Source organism: Bactrocera dorsalis, chromosome 1 (genome assembly GCF_023373825.1).
Source record: "Bactrocera dorsalis isolate Fly_Bdor chromosome 1, ASM2337382v1, whole genome shotgun sequence".
Taxonomy (NCBI): domain Eukaryota; kingdom Metazoa; phylum Arthropoda; class Insecta; order Diptera; family Tephritidae; genus Bactrocera; species Bactrocera dorsalis.
In genome coordinates this window covers 103,906,434-103,924,379 of record NC_064303.1, presented here as the reverse complement: position 1 = coordinate 103,924,379, position 17,946 = coordinate 103,906,434, and the positions used below count along the sequence as shown (strand labels likewise).

General features: G+C 42.8%; 1 protein-coding gene across 1 annotated transcript in view; it reads left to right on the top strand.

The window, feature by feature from the left end:
* Nucleotides 1-17,946, top strand: part of LOC105231247 (uncharacterized) — a 195,721-nt gene that overhangs the window by 118,866 nt on the left and 58,909 nt on the right. The window contains exons 13-25 of the mRNA XM_049455526.1: nt 745-1,548; nt 2,897-3,886; nt 6,278-6,403; nt 6,782-7,159; nt 7,664-8,209; nt 8,966-9,091; nt 10,100-10,855; nt 10,982-11,065; nt 11,318-12,241; nt 12,494-14,110; nt 16,360-16,503; nt 17,480-17,548; nt 17,624-17,701. Of these exons, the coding sequence (XP_049311483.1) occupies nt 745-1,548; nt 2,897-3,886; nt 6,278-6,403; nt 6,782-7,159; nt 7,664-8,209; nt 8,966-9,091; nt 10,100-10,855; nt 10,982-11,065; nt 11,318-12,241; nt 12,494-14,110; nt 16,360-16,503; nt 17,480-17,548; nt 17,624-17,701 (6,642 nt within the window). The remainder of the gene's footprint in view (nt 1-744; nt 1,549-2,896; nt 3,887-6,277; nt 6,404-6,781; nt 7,160-7,663; nt 8,210-8,965; nt 9,092-10,099; nt 10,856-10,981; nt 11,066-11,317; nt 12,242-12,493; nt 14,111-16,359; nt 16,504-17,479; nt 17,549-17,623; nt 17,702-17,946) is intronic.

Here is a 17,946-nt window from a genome sequence, read left to right as displayed (position 1 = left end):
TTATAGTTTTTAAATGTCACTAAAGTCCCAAGAAACACAGGAACCCCCAAAAAGAAAAATCTACAAAATATAAAGTCAAGGCTACAATGTTCCCGAACCCACACAAACACACACCGTACCTGTTTAAACACTAAGCGTAGGGTTAGTTTAAGCTTATTACTTAAGTACCGCAAATTTTTTTCCCCACGAAACTTCCCCCACTTTCCCGAACGCGTACACTCAACTATACACTATAGCTCACTTTCCGTTTACTCGTGAGCACGTCGCCACATAAGTGGCTCACAAACTGGCTCACTTCTTTCTTTTCTGCTCGATTTGGCTCTCGACTGCATGTGCTTGCGAAGCAAAAAAGTCAAAATTCTTTCTCAAAAACGCGCTGACTCCCTCAATGTGCATGCATTTATTTTTATTATCTCTCTTATCAAATCTACCGAAATCACTCTCTCTCACTCGTTCGCTCTTTCTATTTATGCACACAAGCTTCAGCAATGAAAGCTTACTTAAAGCCTAAATCGCACTCAATGTCGCTAGACAAGAGTGCTACTATTAAAATCACGCCTACTCTTCTTACCGAAAATCTCCCACTCTCAAATCCAGTATATGCACTCGTGTAAGAGGAAATGTATAAATAGAACAAAAGGATTTTTTTTTTACAACAAAACAATCACTAGCAACGAAAAAAACCCGTCTCTCTATCTCACGATCTCTCTCTCTCTCTTTCGGCCACTTCAAATTCCATTTTAGACACCGAACAATGCACATCAGACGTCGAATGTCCCAGTGAGAAATCATGCCTGCAAGGACACTGCGTTGATCCTTGTTCGGTGCGTGGCGTTTGTGGTGCAAATGCGCTTTGCAAGAGCGTACTACACCGACCGCGTTGCTCCTGCCCCAGTTGCTATATCGGACGACCCGAAGTCGAATGCAAGCCGGATCCCAAGTGCACCGACGACACAATGCTGCAACCGCGTGACCCACAACAACAAATACCCTGCGCACAGGACAACGATTGTCCCGATCACCTGCAGTGCAGTCACTATGGCCAATGTACCGATCCATGTCAGAATCCGCTATTCATATGCGGCGGCAGTAAGAAGTGTGAGACACGCCGCCACCAACCGGTATGCGTGTGCAAGTCCGGCTTCATTGTGAACGAATATGGTGAATTGACGTGCGCGCCCGAGAAGCGTGAATGCTATCGCGATGATGATTGCGCCTCGAATATGGCTTGTAGTGAGGGCAAATGCCGCAGTCCGTGTATGGTGCCCGTGGGTCGTCAACCCATATGTGCGGAGAATAAATCCTGCGAGGTGCAGGATCACAAGCCAGTCTGTATTTGTATGAAGGATTGTCAGCCGTCGATATCGATTTGTCTGCGCGATGCGGGCTGTCCGTCAGGTTTGGCGTGCCGCTCGTATCAGTGCGTCAATCCGTGCGATTTTGCAACGTGCGCGCCCAACTCGCCATGCATCGTCGAGGATCATAAGCCGATATGTAAATTCTGCCCGCCCGGATTTATAGCCGATGCCAAGCATGGATGTCAAAAAGGTAAAGCAATCGTCTAGAGTTGTATAAGTGTGAACAAAAACTACTACTACCAAAAAAATCAAAAAAAAAAGTTACATAAAAATGCAAAAAAATATAGCAAAAACAACATGTGCTCACTGTCTCATGCTCTCTCCAATACTCTTACAATTTCCGCTCATATTAATGCCACACAAGCTGTGCGCGCCCTCTCGCCCACACATATACGTTTGTTTGGTGTGCGCTCGGCGGCTGCGCGGCGCCTCCAACTGCAAGCAACTAATTTTTGTTTTAACGAACTGCTTTCCGCGAGCGCCGCACAGCGCTTACAATCAGCAAGTAACAACTATATTTCTGCTGCTTGACAGTGAGAACTCAAGCGTTTTTTTAATGAAATTTATTTTTAATTTTTTTTTCTGCCAAAAAGTATGCTTCATACCGTTAATAAAGCCCATGGCAGTTACAGTCTAACGCAAAAATGCAAAAGCTTTGCAGCACTATTTCTTGAAAGAGAAAATCCGCTTACCACCAATCGAGTTATTAATTACAAAAGATTTAAGAAAAACAAAAACAACATTTGTCTGTCATTGAAAACTTGAACTTCATACGTTTTTCGTAACTCCAAAAGCTAACCAACAGTAAAATCCTCTACACATTCACACACGCTCATGCCACAGTTCAATTAATGAATTAATTACTTAAAAAAAAACAACAACAACAATTAATCAATGCAATAAACAGCAAATTAATCCAAAATTAATATTTTGTTGGAAAAATTTTGAAGTAATCAATTAAAAATTTTTGGTTTGTAACATACAACAGTCGAAAGTATTACTAACGGTTTACCAGTGTAGCTAACTAATTGTAAAAAAAGTACAAAGTAACTGTAAATTCTAAATATAATACATTAAAACCCAAAACTTACTATCTCCAACAACGTAAAGCCAAATATAATACTTAGATACATATATATATACTTATATATAAATATAAAACTAATATACTTATGACCCCTTGATATATCCCGCTCCTTAAAACGTAAAATAAGTACCCCCCTACTAGTCAATTGGTACCTGTAATAACTGATAGCAACCCCCATGTATATATTTTACCTCCCACCCAAACAAAAAAAAATAAGAAAAACCACAAATTTCCCCAAAAAAACTTATTTACTTACAATTGTATATATATTTTTTTATATCTAACATATTTTTTATCTTATCAACATGTAAAAAATTTACTCTACGCCACAATGTACAAAACAAATTCTACATTATTTATTACAAAACGAAACAAAAACAAAAAAAAAAACATTAACAAAATTGTAAAAAAAAACACAAAAAACAAATTACAACCACAAAAACTCGAGCAGCCATAACAACTTCTACGCCTGCTACAACTGCGTCTGCAACTCCAGCTACGTCTCCGTCACCGGCTGGTGCCAACTGTACACAAGATGTCGACTGCGACGAAACGCTTCAGTGCGGCAGCGCGCGGCAATGCGTTGATCCCTGTACAGTCGTTTGTGCCGAGTCTGCATTGTGTATTGTGAAAGCACATCGCGTTGCCACATGTATCTGCGCTGATAGTTTTATTGGCAATACCACCGTCAAATGCATTCCCATACTCTTTGAAATACCCACGACTCTTGAGACTACCACAAAACCAATATCGTATGACCGTACGGACACGACTGCGACAACTGTTAAGTACACCACCATGTATATAGGCAATCAAACAGAAATGCGTACCCATTATACAGATATTGTTGCCGAAACAGAGACCGAATCTTATGACAGTACGACACAAGCGACGGCATTTAGTACGACCACACAAACAGCTAAAACACGTCCTACGACAAAAGCTATAACAACGAAAGTCACTACAAGTGAACTCGAAGGTGAATCAAGATTTACTCCCACCCCCGCTTCAATCACCGAAGTTCCTTCAAAAGAGAGCACTGTGGGATATACCACTGTCGCAGGTGTAAGAGTCACAACACCAGAATATACAACAATATCAGAAGGTGAAGAAAGATTTACTTCAACACGTCGACCGGTCACTGAGACCTCTGCGCCAGAAACTACTGCGGGATATACCACAGTCCCAGGTGTAAGAATAACGACACCAGAATCTACAACAATATCTGAAGGTGAAGAAAGATTTACTTCCACACGTCGACCGGTCACTGAGACCTCTGCGCCAGAAACTACTGCGGGATATACCACAGTCCCAGGTGTAAGAATCACAACACAAGAACCTACAACAATATCTGAAGGTGAAGAAAGAGTTACCTCAACACGTCGACCGGCAACTGAGACCTCTGCGCCGCAAACTACTGCAGGATATACCACAGTCCCAGGTGTAAGAATAACGACACCTGAATCTACAACTACATCTGAAGGTGAAGAAAGATTTACTTCAACACGTCGACCGGGCACTGAGACCTCTGCGCCAGAAACTACTGCAGGATATACCACAGTCCCAGGTGTAAGAATAACGACACCAGAATCTAAAACAATATATGAAGGTGAAGAAAGAGTTACTGCAACACGTCGACCGGTCACTGAGACCTCTGCGCCAGAAACTACTGCGGGATATACCACAGTCCCAGGTGTAAGAAAAACGACACCAGAATCCACAACAATATCTGAAGTTGAAGAAAGAGTTACTCCAACACGTCGACCGGTCACTGAGACCTCTGCGCCGGAAACTACTGCAGGATATACTACAGTCCCAGGTGTAAGAATAACGACACCTGAATCTACAACCAAATCTGAAGGTGAAGAGAGATTTACTTCAACACGTCGACCGGTCACTGAGACCTCTGGGCCGGAAACTACTGCAGGATATACCACAGTCCCAGGTGTAAGAATCACAACTCCAGAATCAACAACTATATCTGAAGGTGAAGAAAGATTTACTTCCACACGTCGACCGGCCACTGAGACTCCTGCACCAGAAACTACTGCGGGATATACCACAGTCCCAGGTGTAAGAATCACAACTCCAGAATCTACAACTATATCTGAAGGTGAAGAAAGATTTACTTCCACACGTCGACCGGTCACTGAGACTCCTGCACCAGAAACTACTGCAGGATATACCACAGTCCCAGGTGTGAGAATCACAACTCAAGAACCTACAACAATATCTGAAGGTGAAGAAAGATATACTTCCACACGTCGACCGGTCACTGAGACTCCTGCGCCGGGAACAACTGCGGGATATACCACAGTCCCAGGTGTAAGAATCACTACACCGGAATCTACAACAATATCTGAAAGTGAAGAAAGATTTACTTCCACACGTCGTCTCGTAACTGAGACCTCTGTGACGAAAACTACTGCAGGATACAGTTCCACAGTCCCAAGTGTAAGAATAACGACACCAGAATCTACAACAATATCTGAAGGTGAAGAAAGAGTTACTTCCACACGTCGACCGGTCACTGAGACTCCTGCACCAGAAACTACTGCCGGATATACCACAGTCCCAGGTGTAAGAATCACAACACCTGAAGCTACAACAATATCTGAAGGTGAAGAAAGATTTACTTCCACACGTCGACCGGTCACTGAGACCTCTGCGCCAGAAACTACTGCGGGATATACCACAGTCCCAGGTGTAAGAAAAACGACACCAGAATCCACAACAATATCTGAAGTTGAAGAAAGAGTTACTCCAACACGTCGACCGGTCACTGAGACCTCTGGGCCGGAAACTACTGCAGGATACAGTTCCACAGTCCCAGGTGTAAGAATCACAACTCCAGAATCAACAACAATATCTGAAGGCGAAGAAAGATTTACTTCCACACGTCGACCGGTCACTGAGACTCCTGCGCCGGTAACAACTGCGGGATATACCACAGTCCCAGGTGTAAGAATCACAACTCCAGAATCTACAACAATATCTGAAAGTGAAGAAAGATTTACTTCCACACGTCGACCGGCCACTGAGACTCCTGCAGCAGAAACTACTGCCGGATATACCACAGTCCCAGCTGTAAGAATCACAACTCCAGAATCTACAACAATATCTGAAGGTGAAGAAAGATTTACTTCCACACGTCGACCGGTCACTGAGACTCCTGCGCCGGGAACAACTGCGGGATATACCACAGTCCCAGGTGTAAGAATCACAACTCCAGAATCAACAACTATATCTGAAGGTGAAGAAAGATTTACTTCCACACGTCGACCGGCCACTGAGACTCCTGCACCAGAAACAACTGCCGGATATACCACAGTCCCAGGTGTAAGAATAACTACACCAGAATCTACAACGAAAGAAGAAAGAGTTACTTCAACACGTCGTCCGGTCACTGAGACCTCTGCGCCAGAAACTACTGTAGGATATACTACAGTCCCAGGTGGAAGAATCACCACTCCAGAATTTACAACAATATCTGAAGGTGAAGAAAGATTTACTTCCACACGTCGACCGGCCACTGAGACTCCTGCGCCAGAAACAACTGCGGGATTCACCACTGTCGCAGGTGTAAGAATCACAACTCCAGAATCTACAACTATATCTGAAGGTGAAGAAAGATTTACTTCCACACGTCGACCAGTCACTGAGACTCCTGCACCAGAAACTGCTGCGGGATATACCACAGTCCCAGGTGTAAGAATCACAAGACCAGAATCAACAACAATATCTGAAGGTGAAGAAAGATTTACTTCCACACGTCGACCGGCCACTGAGACTTCTGCGCCGGAAACTACTGCGGGATATACCACAGTCCCAGGTGTAAGAATCACAACTCCAGAATCTACAACAATATCTGAAGGTGAAGAAAGATTTACTTCCACACGTCGACCGGTCACTGAGACTCCTGCACCAGAAACTACTGCGGGATATACCACAGTCCCAGGTGTAAGAATCACAACTCCAGAATCTACGACAATATCTGAAGGCGAAGAAAGATTTACTTCCACACGTCGACCAGTCACTGAGACTCCTGCACCAGAAACTACTTCGGGATATACCACAGTCCCAGGTGTAAGAATCACACCTCCAGAATCCACAACAATTTCTGAAGGTGAAGAAAGATTTACTTCAACACGTCGTCCGGTCACTGAGACTCCTGAGCCAGAAACTACTGCGGGATACACCACAGTCCCAGGTGTAAGAGTCACACCTCCAGAATCTACAACAATTTCTGAAGGTGAAGAAAGATTTACTTCAACACGTCGTCCGGTCACTGAGACTCCTGAGCCAGAAACTACTGCGGGATATACCACAGTCCCAGGTGTAAGAGTCACAACTCCAGAATCTACAACAATATCTGAAGGTGAAGAAAGATTTACTTCCACACGTCGACCGGCCACTGAGACCTCTGCGCCGGAAACTACTGTAGGATATACTACAGTCCCAGGTGGAAGAATCACAACTCCAGAATCTACAACAATATCTGAAGGCGAAGAAAGATTTACTTCCACACGTCGACCGGTCACTGAGACTCCTGCACCAGAAACTACTGCGGGATATACCACAGTCCCAGGCGTTAGAATCACAACTCCAGAATCTACAACAATATCTGAAGGCGAAGAAAGATTTACTTCCACACGTCGACCGGCCACTGAGACTTCAGCGCCAGAAACTACTGTAGGAGATACTACAGTCCCAGGTGGAAGAATCACAACTCCAGAATCTACAACAATATCCGAAGGCGAAGAAAGATTTACTTCCACACGTCGACCGGCCACTGAGACTTCAGCGCCAGAAACTACTGCGGGATATACAAGAGTCCCAGTTGTTAGAATCACCACTCCAGAATCTACAACAATATCTGAAGGTGAAAAAAGATTTACTTCCACACGTCGACCGGTCACTGAGACTCCTGAACCAGAAACTACTGCGGGATATATCACAGTCCCAGGAGTTAGAATCACCACACCAGAATCTACAACAATATCTGAAGGTGAAGAAAGATTTACTTCCACACATCGACCGGTCACTGAGACCTCTGCGCCGGAAACTACTATAGGATATACTACAGTCCCAAGTGGAAGAATCACAACTCCAGAATCTACAACAATATCCGAAGGCGAAGAAAGATTTTCTTCCACACGTCGACCGGTCACTGAGACTCCTGAACCAGAAACTACTGCGGGATATACCACAGTCCCAGGTGTTAGAATCACCACTCCAGAATCTACAACAATATCTGAAGGTGAAGAAAGATTTACTTCCACACGTCGACCGGCCACTGAGACTCCTGCGCCAGAAACAACTGCGGGATTCACCACTGTCCCAGGTGTAAGAATCACAACTCCAGAATCTACAACTATATCTGAAGGTGAAGAAAGATTTACTTCCACACGTCGACCGGCCATTGAGACTCCTGCGCCAGAAACTACTGCGGGATATACCACAGTCCAAGGTGTAAGAACCACAACTCCAGAATCAACAACAATATCTGAAGGTGAAGAAACATTTACTTCCACACGTCGACCGGCCACTGAGACTCGTACGCCAGAAACTACTGCGGGATATACCACAGTCCCAGGTGTAAGAATCACAACTCCAGAATCAACAACAATATCTGAAGGTGAAGAAAGATTTACTTCCACACGTCGACCGGCCACTGAGACTCCTGCACCAGAAACTACTGCGGGATATACCACAGTCCCAGGTGTAAGAATCACAACTCCAGAATCAACAACAATATCTGAAGGTGAAGAAAGATTTACTTCCACACGTCGACCGGCCACTGAGACTCCTGCACCAGAAACTACTGCGGGATTCACCACAGTCCCAGGTGTAAAAATCACAACTCCAGAATCTACAACTATATCTGAAGGTGAAGAAAGATTTACTTCCACACGTCGACCGGCCACTGAGACTCCTGCACCAGAAACTACTGCGGGATATACCACAGTCCCAGGTGTAAGAATCACAACTCCAGAATCTACAACAACATCTGAAGGTGAAGAAAGATATACCTTCACGCGTCGACCGGCCACTGAGACTCCTGCGCCAGAAACTACTGCGGGATATACCACAGTCCCAGGTGTAAGAATCACAACTCCAGAATCAACAACAATATCTGAAGGTGAAGAAAGATTTACTTCAACACGTCGACCGGTCACTGAGACTCCTGCGCCGGCAACAACTGCGGGATATACTACAGTCCCAGGCGCAAGGATCACAACACCAGAATCTACAACAATATCTGAAAGTGAAGAAAGATTTACTTCCACACGTCGACCGGTCACTGAGACACCTGCACCAGAAACTACTTCCGGATATACCACAGTCCCAGGTGTAAGAATCACAACTCCAGAACCTACAACAATATCTGAAGGTGAAGAAAGATTTACTTCCACACATCGACCGGCCTCTGAGACCTCTGCGCCGGAAACTACTGTAGGATATACTACAGTCCCAGGTGTAAGAATCACAACTCCAGAATCTACAACAATATCTGAAGGCGAAGAAAGATTTACTTCCACACGTCGACCGGTCACTGAGACTCCTGCACCAGAAACTACTGCGGGATATACCACAGTCCCAGGTGTAAGAATCACAACTCCAGAATCTACAACAATATCTGAAGGTGAAGAAAGATTTACTTCCACACGTCGACCGGCCACTGAGACTCCTGCGCCAGAAACTACGGCAGGAAATACCACAGTCCCAGGTGTAAGAATCACAACTCCAGAATCTACAACAATATCTGAAGGTGAAGAAAGATTTACTTCCACACGTCGACCGGTCACTGTGACTCCTGCGCCAGAAACTACCGCGGGATTCACCACTGTCCCAGGTGGAAGAATCACAACTCCAGAACCTACAACAATATCTGAAGGTGAAGAAAGATTTACTTCCACACATCGACCGGCCTCTGAGACCTCTGCGCCGGAAACTACTGTAGGATATACTACAGTCCCAGGTGTAAGAATCACAACTCCAGAATCTACAACAATATCTGAAGGAGAAGAAAGATTTACTTCCACAAGTCGACCGGTCACTGAGACTCCTGCGCCAGAAACTAGCGCGGGATTCACCACAGTCCAAGGTGTAAGAATCACAACTCCAGAATCTACAACAATATCTGAAGGTGAAGAAAGATTTACTTCCACACGTCGACCGGTCACTGAGACTCCTGCACCAGAAACTACTGCGGGATATACCACAGTCCCAGGTGTAAGAATCACAACTCCAGAATCTACAACAATATCTGAAGGTGAAGAAAGATTTACTTCCACACGTCGACCGGTCACTGTGACTCCTGCGCCAGAAACTACCGCGGGATTCACCACTGTCCCAGGTGGAAGAATCACAACTCCAGAATCTACAACAATATCTGAAGGCGAAGAAAGATTTACTTCCACACGTCGACCGGTCACTGAGACCTCTGCGCCAGAAACTACTGCGGGATATACCACAGTCCCAGGTGTAAGAATCACAACTCCAGAATCTACAACTATATCTGAAGGTGAAGAAAGATTTACTTCCACACGTCGACCGGCCACTGAGACTCCTGCACCAGAAACTACTGCGGGATATACCACAGTCCCAGGCGTAAGGATCACAACACTAGAATCTACAACAATATCTGAAGGTGAAGAAAGATTTACTTCCACACGTCGACCGGCCAGTGAGACTCCTGCGCCAGAAACTACTGCGGGATTCACCACTGTCCCAGGTGTAAAAATCACAACTCCAGAATCTACAACTATATCTCAGGGTGAAGAAAGATTTACTTCAACACGTCGACCGGCCACTGAGACTCCTGCAGCAGAAACTACTGCCGGATATACCACAGTCCCAGGTGTAAGAATCACAACTCCAGAATCTACAACAATATCTGAAGGTGAAGAAAGATTTACTTCCACACGTCGTCCGGTCACTGAGACTCCTGAGCCAGAAACTACTGCGGGATTCACCACTGTCCCAGGTGTAAGAATCACAACTCAAGAACCTACAACAATATCTGAAGGTGAAGAAAGATTTACTTCCACACGTCGACCGGTCACTGAGACTCCTGCGCCAGAAACTACGGCAGGATATACCACAGTCCCAGGTGTAAGAATAACGACACCTGAAGTGACGAAAACACCTGAGGGAGAAACAAGATTAACTCCCACTCCTGCCTCAATTACCGAAGTTCCTTCAAAAGAGAGCACTGTGGGCTACACCACTGTCTCAGGTGTAGAAAGCACAACTCCAGAATCTACAACAATATCTGAAGGTGAGGAAAGATTTACTTCCACACGTCGTCCGGTCACTGAGACTCCTGAGCCAGAAACTACTGCGGGATTCACCACTGTCCCAGGTGTAAGAATCACAACTCCAGAATCCACAACTATATCTGAAGGTGAAGAAAGATTTACTTCCACACGTCGTCCGGTCACCGAGACTCCTGCGCCAGAAACTACTGCGGGATATACCACAGTCCCAGGTGTTAGAATCACAACTCCAGAATCCACAACTATATCTGAAGGTGAAGAAAGATTTACTTCCACACGTCGTCCGGTCACTGAGACTCCTGCGCCAGAAACTACTGCGGGATATACCACAGTCCCAGGTGTAAGAATCACAACTCAAGAACCTACAACAATATCTGAAGGTGAAGAAAGATATACTTCCACACGTCGACCGGTCACTGAGACTCCTGCGCCGGGAACAACTGCGGGATATACTACAGTCCCAGGCGTAAGGATCACAACACCAGAATCTGCAACAATATCTGAAAGTGAAGAAAGATTTACTTCCACACGTCGACCGGCCACTGAGACTCCTGCACCAGAAACTACTGCGGGATATACCACAGTCCCAGGTGTTAGAATCACAACTCCAGAATCTACAACAATATCTGAAGGTGAAGAAAGATTTACTTCCACACGTCGTCCGGTCACTGAGACTCCTGCGCCAGAAACTACTGCAGGATATACCACAGTTCCAGGTGTAAGAATCACAACTCAAGAACCTACAACAATATCTGAAGGTGAAGAAAGATATACTTCCACACGTCGACCGGTCACTGAGACTACTGCGCCGGGAACAACTGCGGGATATACTACAGTCCCGGGCGTAAGGATCACAACACCAGAATCTACAACAATATCTGAAGGTGAGGAAAGATTTACTTCCACACGTCGACCGGCCACTGAGACTCCTGCACCAGAAACTTCTGCGGGATACACCATAATCCCAGGTGTAAGAATCACAACTCCAGAATCTACAACAATATATGAAGGTGAAGAAAGATTTACTTCCACACGTCGTCCGGTCACTAAGCCTCCTGCGCCAGAAACTACTGCAGGATATACCACAGTCCCAGGTGTAAGAATCACAACTCAAGAACCTACAACAATATCTGAAGGTGAAGAAAGATATACTTCCACACGTCGACCGGTCACTGAGACTCCTGCGCCGGGAACAAGTGCGGGATATACTACAGTCCCAGGCGTAAGGATCACAACACCAGAATCTACAACAATATCTGAAGGTGAAGAAAGATTTACTTCAACACGTCGTCCGGTCACTGAGACTCCTGCGGCAGAAACTACTGCGGGATATACCACAGTCCCTGGTGTAAGAATCACAACTCCAGAATCTACAACAATATCTGAAGGTGAAGAAAGATTTACTTCCACACGTCGACCGGTCACTGAGACTCCTGCGCCGGGAACAACTGCGGGATATACTACAGTCCCAGGCGTAAGGATCACAACACCAGAATCTACAACAATATCAGAAGGTGAAGAAAGATTTACTTCAACAGGTCGTCCGGTCACTGAGACTCCTGCGGCAGAAACTACTGCGGGATATACCACAGTCCCTGGTGTAAGAATCACAACTCCAGAATCTACAACAATATCTGAAGGTGAAGAAAGATTTACTTCCACACGTCGACCGGTCACTGAGACTCCTGCGCCGGCAACATCTGCGGGATATACCACAGTCCCTGGTGTAAGGATCACAACACCAGAATCTTCAACAATATCTGAAGGTGAAGAAAGATTTACTTCCACACGTCGACCGGTCACTGAGACTCCTGCCCCAGAAACTACTGCGCGATACACCACAGTCCCAGGTGTAAGAATCACAACTCCAGAATCTACAACAATATCTGAAGGTGAAGAAAGATTTACTTCAACACGTCGTCCGTTCACTGAGACTCCTGCGCCAGAAACTACGGCAGGATATACCACAGTCCCAGGCGTAAGAATCACAAGACCAGAATCTACAACAATATCTGGAGGTGAAGAAGGATTTACTTCCACACGTCGACCGGTCACTGAGACTTCTGCGCCGGAAACTACTACAGGATATACTACAGTCCCAGGTGTAAGAATCACAACACCAGAATCTACAACAATATCTGAAGGTGAAGAAAGATTTACTTCCACACGTCGTCCTGTCACTGAGACTCCTGCGCCAGAAACTACTGCGAGGTATACCACAGTCCCAGGCGTAAGAATGACAACACCAGAATCTACAACTATATCTGAAGGTGAAGAAAGATTTACTTCCGCACGTCGTCCGGTCACTGAGATTTCAGCGCCAGAAACCACCGTGGGATATACCACAGTCCCAGGTGTAAGAATCACAACTCCAGAATCTACAACAATATCTGAAGGTGAAGAAAGATTTACTTCCACACGTCGTCCGGTCACTGACACTCCTGCGCCAGAAACTACGGCAGGATATACCACAGTCCCAGGTGTAAGAATAACGACACCTGAAGTGACAACAACACCTGAGGGAGAAACAAGATTAACTCCCACTCCTGCCTCAATTACCGAAGTTCCTTCAAAAGAGAGCACTGTGGGCTACACCACTGTCTCAGGTGTAGAAAGCACAACACCTGAATCTACAACAATATCTGAAGGTGAAGAAAGATTTACTTCCACACGTCGTCCGGCCAGTGAGACTTCAGCGCCAGAAACCACCGTGGGATATACCACAGTGCCTGGTGTAAGAATCACAACTCCAGAATCTACAACAATATCTGCAGGTGAAGAAAGATTTACCTCCACACGTCGTCCGGTAACTGAAACTCCTGTGACGGGAACCACTGGATTTGAGACTACGGCGGAGTACTCAGGCCTTCCAGGTGTGAATATCACATCGACGACGCCACAAGCTACAACTGGCACAACAAGCAAATTAATTAAGATAGTAACACCGTCCGGCTATGGTACAGAAACACCGTTAACACAACGAACAGTCACTGTAACACCAATCTACGTAGAGTCGACAACTCCAGAGGTGCTTTTAATACCCACAACCGAAATACAACCGATTACTACTATACGAACTCCGCTCGACACAAATGTCACAATAACAGAACCAAGCTTTCGCGTCAATCAAACGACACGACCACAATTGCCGAGTACAATGCCACCTACGACCATACCCTTAACAACTTGCGCGACTGACAATGACTGCACGAACGAAGAGTTTTGTTTACGCGGGGAATGCATTAATCCTTGCCTACTCTTGCCAACCTTCTGTTACATGTATAGTCCGAATTTTGCGATCTGTCGCACGATCGAACATGTGCCCATGTGCTTTTGCGATAACGCAGCTGATGTAAATACTACCGATTGTCATATAATAGCAGGTAACTTCATAAGTGTGTATGTATGTACTTGTGTACGTATAAGACAAGAAAACAAAGAAAGAAAGCTTGTTTTTATTAGTTAGAAAATTGAAATCGGAGACCTTTTACTTTGTCTCCGATGGAATGAATTTGCAATGCGGGGTTACGGTTTATGGCGACGACCGGTGGAAACTGCCGCAAGGACGTCTGCTCCTATCCACTTAAGTCTACTCTATATTACTCTACTCTCTTACACACTATTATTTGTCTGCTGAATAAATGTTACTCTACTCGTACGATTTCTATGTCGAGCGGCAAAGTTTTGAAATGCAATTATTATCTGGGGAAACAATTATTACAATTTAAGCGCATAAGTATCTGAGTCACCCACCCATCATCAGACGTATCATGCATGTAAGGAGCAATCATATAAACGTATATGTGTTTTGTCGCTCGCTCTTTCTTGCTCACATTCGTTCACTCGCTCGCTCTCAAATGTGTCTCATATAGATATTAGTGTATGTTATGTGACTTTGCCGCTCAGCTGTCTTTATCTAGTGTCTTATTTGATTTCATATGTCTGTGTTATCGTGTTCTCAAGTCTATTATGGTATGCTCTTACCCTTATCTTTTATGTGTACTGAACTTTTACTGTTTCTCTACCAAACACAAGCACACTCCCTTACACCCCACCCACAACTTTCTGCCTGCTGTCTCTCTCGTGAGTTTTTCGTACAATCGCACCAAAGGAAAGCGTACAAAAAATGCTCATGAGCACTTCTAGTGGTTCCTCTATCGGATCGTATGTTTCTTTATAAGTATCTTCGCGCTGTCTGTAAATCATCAACTTGGAAAGCATTTACCCTCCTCCTTACTTATATACAAAATATTTGCAACGTTGGTCTTCGTGGCGTGGATATCACAGTTATCTCTATATGTTTTGCATGTTACCTCTGTTTGGAGTGTTGACTGTTTAGAATACTCTTCATATATGTGTTTTTTTGTCTTTATGAGTATAGAAATTTTCCGACATTTTTAGTTGAAAAATATAAAAATGTTTTGCAATACTCATTACGTTCCCACACTCACACATACAACAAACCACCTCTTTCATCACCTCACACACTCTTTTCCGCTATCTTGCTCTCATTTTCTATCTTCTCGCTCGCTCTTACGTTCATCAAATCGCCCGCCGCATGCCTTGTGTCACCACAGCAGCCCGTCATACTATATGTTTGTATTGCCAGAAGAACGGTTTGAGCTTACGCTCGCTACGAAGCAACCCTGCGTACGTTTATTGCATGCAACTAGTCGTATGTTTTTGTGTAAATATTTGGCGAAGAAACTCAATGTAGGACTAACAATAAATTGAAGTATCGAAAGATACGGATTATTCAAATACCAAAAAATATAATTCAAATCAAAGAAATAACAGTATTGAGCAAAAATATTGATGATATGAATAATAACTATATATGAACCATCTACAAAACTATAAATAAATGTATATATAAAATGTAAAAAAAAACAAAAAAAAACTTGTGTAAATAAATAAATGTGGTAGTTCGTCATTAATGTTGGTTAACGGTTTACTAAACACACAAAGTATTTTATGTCCCACCCTAGTAGTAGTAGTAGTGGTAGTACTTAGTAATATATGGTAATGAGTAGTAATGCATGTATTTATTTTTTATGTATTTTTTGTATATAAGAAAGTATGTAGACGCTTTCATCTAACTGTAAACTAAACTAATGCTGGCACTTTTGTAAATATATATTTTACTCTCTAGTGTAGCGTGGACTTGCTATTTCACATTTAATTTTATTTCTACATGAAAAAAGGTTTCTGCTGCATGTAAACGCTTACTTTTTATAAAAAGAAAAAAAAAAAAACTTAACTATTTTAACAAAGAATACTATTTATTGCTAAATTCTACAAGCCAAACAAATGAGGAAAAGTTACTACACTTGACTGACCAAATTATTAAAAAAAAAAATTACACAACACCACAAAACAAAAAATAATTAAATCAATCGGCGTTCAATAATATTAGCTTCCACAAAACTTAAAAAAAAAATATTTATAAAATTATTTAACAAAAATTGCCTGCTTTATTTATATTATTTTAGTTCTCAAAAAAAATATGTCACTGCATATCACTAATTGCGTATATTTTCTCTTCCTCTCTTTCTCTCGCCTTGCGCGCGTAAACTATAACTCTGTCCCTTTCTCTTGCACTATATCTCGTTATTTCTGCGCCGCTCAATAGAAATCGGCTGCGCTTCCAGCGATGAATGCCCAACACAACGCGCCTGCATTAATGGCGTGTGCTTGGATCCCTGCTCGTCTGCTAATCCCTGTGGACGTGATCAGGAGTGCCAAGTGATAGAACATCAACCGGTTTGTTCGAAAGGTGAGTGATAGTGACAGTTAAGAGTATTGTGTTTATTTCAAGCGTTGAAAATTAAGCAGCAGTTAATTTTTCGCAATAAGAACCACTGGTTAAAATTTAACTAGCAGATAAATAAGAAAATTTAAATTAAAAATATTTGGTTACGTAATTGTAACTGTCTATTGAATGTAAAATTGAAAAATGTATTAAAAAACTCAAGTTAAGAAATAAATAACCACGGGTTAAAGTTTAACCGTCGGATAAATAGAAAAACATTAATTATTGAAAGCAAAAAATATTGTGGAATCCGAGTTTTTTTAACTCTAATGAAATTCGACTTTATATCAAGGTCTGGTTAGCAGTCTGTTGTCAACTAAGTTCTGGTTACTTAACCAAGACTCATCCTTTCGATAAAAGCAAACGTATGTTTTTTAACCACACTTAAATTTATAACTAAGCGCCATTTTCTCAATGTCTGGTTAGCAGTCTGTTGTCAACTAAGTTCTGGTTACTTAACCAAGACTCTTCCTTTCGGTAAAAAAAACGTTTTTTTTTTAACCACATTTAACTGAGCAGCCATTTTAGAAAACAGCCTTAAATAAAAAACATTATCCAGAGGTTAAAATAAAACAAAACTCATCTGATGGCTTAAATTAGTAAGAATTTGGTTCTGGAAATAAATACCATTTAGCTATTTTAGATTGATATGAAGTGCCAACTGTCAGTTAAAACGTAAAATTAGTGGCAATAAAGTTAAATCTAGAAGTTTGGTGCCAAAAACATCTGGTGCGACCTGTGCTCAATCAGCAGTTTCATTTCAATAGCCTTAATGTCTGTTTAACTTCATTAACCGGTAGTTAAAACTTAACCGGAAGTTTAGGAACCATTTTCTTTTACCAAAATTAAAGACTAAATAATTCAAATTTGAAAATTAATTGAAAAACGACACACATTTTATTGTTAAATTATTAAAAAATGCTATTTTTTTAATCTCCAGTCTGCGAATGTCAAAGAAAGGCCGATTGTCATGCCGGTTTCGAATGCGATGGCTGTCATTGTCGTCAAAGTATGTTTTCCTTATTAAAGTTTATTCTTTGCTTGATTTCATAACTAAATCAATCCTTTATAAAAATCCTTACAGCAACTGGCCGCACACCTGGCTGTGAGCACTGCCCACCTGGCACCAACTGTGATCCCACAACTGGTGCCTGCATCAAAGGTGAGTGTCATTTGCCTAACTTTTTACTGATTTTCGCTAAAATTTTGTCATGTTTTAACACAAAAATTAAACAAAAAACACCTAAACACAAAATTAACCAAATTTACGCAACGAAATAACTGTACAGCTGTAACTGTGTATATATGTAAATATTAAACAATTATTGAAAATATTTCCCTTTAATTTAATGTTTAATACTTTTGATATATTTTTCTATAATTAATTTAACAAAAATATTTTACAAA